This window comes from Colobus angolensis, unplaced genomic scaffold, assembly GCF_000951035.1.
Source record: "Colobus angolensis palliatus isolate OR3802 unplaced genomic scaffold, Cang.pa_1.0 Scaffold21, whole genome shotgun sequence".
NCBI lineage: Eukaryota > Metazoa > Chordata > Mammalia > Primates > Cercopithecidae > Colobus > Colobus angolensis.
Genome location: NW_012115266.1, coordinates 2,824,498 through 2,829,305, shown reverse-complemented (window position 1 = coordinate 2,829,305; position 4,808 = coordinate 2,824,498). Strand labels below are relative to the sequence as shown.

Genomic DNA, 4,808 nt, shown 5'->3' with positions numbered 1-4,808 from the left:
AGAGATGGGGTTTCACCATGTTAGCCAGGATGGTCTTGATCTCCTGACCTCGTGATCCACCCACCTCGGCCTCCCAAAGTGCTGGGATTACAGGCTTGAGTCACCGCGCCTGGCCTGTCATGAACCCATTTTAAAGCATACCTGTGTAATCAAGTTTTTTCACAGTGTGCAACCATCACCACTATCTAGCTCTAGAATTTCATCACCCCAAACAAACTCCATACCATTGAGCAGTCATTCTCTGTTTTCTCCTCCACTTAACTCCTGGCAACAACAAATCTACTCTTTGTCTTGGTGAATTTGTCTAATATATGTATTTCATATAAATGGAGCTATATAATATGTAGCCTTTTGTGTAGGCTTCTTTGATAATGTGTTTTCTTTTTTTTTTTTTTGAGATAAGAGTCTTGCTGTGTTGCCCAGGTTGGAGTGCAGTGGCACGATCTCAGTTCACTGCAAGCTCTGCCTCCTGGGTTCATGCCATGTCGTTCTCCTGCCTCAGTCTCCTGAGTAGCTGGGACTACAGGTGCCCACCACCACGCCCAGCTAATTTTTTGTATTTTTAGTAGAGAGAGGGTTTCACCGTGTTGACCAGGATGATCTTGATCTCCTGACCTCATGATCCACCCGCCTAGGCCTCCCAAAGTGCTGGGATTACAGGCGTGAGCCACCACGCCCAGCCGATACAGTGTGTTTTCTTGGTGTATCCATGTTGTAGCATGTATTAGTACTTCATTCCTTTTTATGGCCAAATATTTCCTAGTATGGATCGGCCACATTTTATCCGTATCATGATAAACATTTGTGTTATTTCCATCTTTCAGCTGTTTTGAATAGTGCTGCAGTGAATATTTATGTACAAGCTTTTGTTTGAACACTTTAATTCTTTTAGATATATACCTAGGAGTGGAATTGCTGAGTCATATGGTCATTATGTGTTTAGTTTATTGAGGAACTGCCCACCCAATTTTCATAGCGGCTGCACCATCCTATATGCCCACCAGTAGATGTATGAGGGTTCCAATTTCTGTATGTTTTTGCTAACACTCATTATTTTCCATTTTTAAAATTATTGCGATCCTAATGGGTATGAAGTGGTATTTCTTGGCAGTTTTGATTTGACATTCACTTTTTCTTTTGAAATATGAAGGGTAGGTTCTGTCCATTGCCTTATATCATTAGTTATGTTTTGCTATTAATATATATATTCTGCCTTGTCTATTTCACACTGGCCATATTCTTCTCTTGGGTGTTATCTCTTATCTTTAACTAAACTATAAATTCCTTAGAGACAGGGAGTCAGGTTCTAATGCTGCCTGATATATCCAGCCAGGCCAGGTGTTTGTCTTACAAGGCAGACTATATATATATATAAATTTTTTTTTTTTTTCCTACAGCCTCTACCTCCTGGGCTCAGGTGATTCACACCTCAGCCTCCCGAGTAGCTGGGATTACAGGCACGCACTACCATCCCAGCTAATTTTTTGTATTTGTATTTTTATTTTTTTTCTTTGTATGTGTATTTTAATTTTTTTGTGTTTTTAGTAGAGGCAGTGTTTTGCTGTGTTGCTCAGGCTGGTCTCAAACTCCTGGACAGAAGCAGTCTGCCCACCTTGACCTCCCAGAGTGCTGGGATTACAGACGTGCGCCACTGTGCCCAGCCAGGCATACAATATTGTCAGCTTTTTATTCTCTCTCCCTTCCTTGACCACCATTTTCTGAATATTTTAGCTTATGCCTTTACCTCTGCGTGGAATTGTCCCTGTTGAATCATCTCTTGTTAGAATTCTACTTATTCTTCCCCCTCTTTTCCTAAAACGTTTTCTGATCAGTCTAATAAAAATATGATACTTTCCTTTTGTTTTTACTGCTGCTTGAGCACCTACTTTGTGTTAAACATTTTACTTTATCGACTTTAAATCTTCACAATGGCCCACAGGGTGATATTCATTCTCCACAAGATATTCATGTTAGAGAAATTACATAACTTGTCTAAGTAGTATAGGAGCTGAGATTTAAACTTAGGTCTCAGCCAGGTGCCGTGGCTGACACGTGTAATCCCAGCATTTTGGAAGGCCAAGGTGGGCAGATCACCTGAAGTCAGGAGTTTGAGACCAGCCTGGCCAACATGGCAAAACCCTGACTTTACCAAAAACACAAAAATTAGGCAGGCATGGTGGCACACAGCCGTAGTCCCAGCTACTTGGGAGGCTGAGGCACAAGCATTGCTTGAACCTGGGAGGTGGAGGTTACAGTGAGCCAAGATTTCGCACCACTGCACTCCAGCCTAGGTGACACAGTGAGACTGTTTCAAAATAAAAATAGAGAAATAAATAGGCTGGGTGCGGTGGCTCATGCCTGTAATCCTAGCGCTTTAGGAGGCCAAGGCAGGCGAATTGCCTGAGCTCAGGAGTTTGAGACCAGCCTGAGCAACACAGTGAAACCCCATCTCTACTAAGATACAATAAGTTAGGTGGGGTGGCAGCGTGTGCCTGTAGTCCCAGCTACTCTGGAGGTTGAGGCAGGATAATTGCTTGAACCCAGGAGTTGGGAAGTTGCAGTGAGCCGAGAGCACACCACTGCACCTGAGCCTGAGCAACAGAGCAAGACTCCATCTCTAAAAAATAAACAAACAAACTTAGATCTCTTTGGCTCCAAAGCTATTGTTTTCTCTCCACTACTGTTTTCTGCTGACCCTTCTGGCCTTCTGCATTTTGTTGTAATTGTTATAGTCAACAAGAATCTGACAGATCTTCGTGTCCGTCCTGGTGTCTTTATCATTCTATAAATATTTGTGGAATAAATGAAAAGGGGACTTTGTTCTTCATGAACTAGGATAATTATCTTCATGGGCTAGGATATTCTCGACAGGTTTGGGAAATAGCCCTGTTTAACAAAAGAATATAAATTCAAAATCAGCATATTACCCACTAAATTATGGATCCTTTATTCAAATTTTGAGATAGATTAGGTCAACCTACATCAAATCAGTATAGCTCAGTAAGTAAGAGCTTGACTCTAGAGTGAGCCTGCCCAGGTTCTTTTACTGGTTTGTTCTATAAGTTACCTAACATCTGCTTTCTCGTGTATGAAATGGAGATTAGTATTTAGTATTCAGTATTTAGCATTTAGAACTGTCAGGATTAGGCCAGGCATGGTGCCTGTGGTCTCAGTTCTTTGGGAAGCCAAGGTAGATGGATTACTTGATGTCAGGAGTTTGAGACTAGCCTGTCTAACATGGCAAAACCCCGTCTCTACTAAAAACACAAAAATTAGCCAGGTGTGGTGGTGCGTGCCTGTAGTCCCAGCTACTCGGGAGGCTGAGGCAGGAGAATGGCGTGAACCCGGGAGGTGGAGCTTGCAGTGAGCTGAGATTGTGCCACTGCACTCCAGCCTGGGCCACAGAGCGAGATTCCGTCTCAAAAAAAAAAAAAAGGAATTGTTAGGATTAGATTAGACCTTAGATAAAAGATTCAACAACAGACTGTATAGTAAACATGCATTAGGGAATAATTGTTATTATTTAACATTATCCATTGTCTTTCCCATTCTGTGTGATTTGATTATGATTATGTTGAGTGAGAACTTTTTCCTTGTCTATTATTGAAAATAAGAAAGGATAGTATTTTTCCTTCTCCTTTTTAAAAATATTCTTACTGTATTTAAGGATATTAGTGGCTTCATAGAGATGATCAGTGCATGTTTTATGGCAGGGAGTCGTCGCATGGTGGATGTCATGGACGTGAACACACAGAAAGGCATTGAAATGACCATGGCTCAGTGGACACGCTACTATGAGACCCCAGAGGAGGAGCGAGAGAAACTCTATAATGTCATCAGCCTAGAGTTTAGCCACACCAGGCTGGAGAACATGGTGCAGAGGCCCTCCACGGTTAGTGTAATCATTTTTTTCATGTTGTCATTGTCACCAAAAGGGTTGTTTTCGGCTGGGTGTTGGTAACTGATGCTTGTAATCCCAGCACTTTTGAGAGGCCAAGGCGGGCAGATCGCTTGAGCTGAGGAGTTAGAGACCAGCCAGGGCAACATGGTGAAACCATATCGCTACAAAAAGTACCCCCCCGAAAAAAAAAAAAAGCTGGGTGTGATGGCAAATGTCTGTAGTTCCATCTACTCAGGGTGAGGTGGGAGGATCACCTGAGCCCAGGAGGTTGAGGCTGCAGTGACGGGTGATTGCACCACTGCATTCCAGCCGGAGTGACAGAACAAGACCTTGTCTCAAAAAATTAAAATGGGTTGTTTTTATACTGTAAACATTTATAACTTTTTGCACATACCAAGATTAAGCTGAAGGAAAACAAGACTATTTGACAAGAATAACTTGTATTTTTATAAAGATATATTGATACTGTATTTTGATAAGAATAACTGCATTTTCTGAAATCACTTAAAGTTTTGTAGGGGGGTGAATTTTTAAATTTATTACAATTTAAAAAAATTTTTTTTTTTAGAGACAGGGTCTCACAATTTTGTCCAGGCTGACCTTGAACTCCTGGGCTCAAGCAATCCTCCCACCTTGGCCTCCCAAAGTGCTGGGTTTACAGGCATGAGCCACCGTGCCTGGGCATGAAATCACTTAATTTTATATAGGGCAGGATTATTCTGATTTGTATCACCTGTAACTTAATGTAGGACCATTGACCTTTGGACGTAACGGAGAGGAGTATTAAAATTCACCCGGCCGGATCACCCGGCCGGGCGCGGTGGCTCAAGCCTGTAATCCCAGCACTTTGGGAGGCCGAGACGGGTGGATCACGAGGTCAGGAGATCGAGACCATCTTGGCTAACAC

At 42.3% G+C, this 4,808-nt stretch overlaps 1 protein-coding gene across 3 annotated transcripts in view; it reads left to right on the top strand.

The window, feature by feature from the left end:
* Window positions 1-4,808, top strand: part of KDM2A (lysine (K)-specific demethylase 2A) — a 152,142-nt gene that overhangs the window by 100,419 nt on the left and 46,915 nt on the right. For all 3 annotated transcript variants that reach the window (XM_011942388.1, XM_011942389.1, XM_011942390.1), the window contains one exon: window positions 3,714-3,892. In XM_011942388.1, the coding sequence (XP_011797778.1) occupies window positions 3,714-3,892 (179 nt within the window). The remainder of the gene's footprint in view (window positions 1-3,713; window positions 3,893-4,808) is intronic.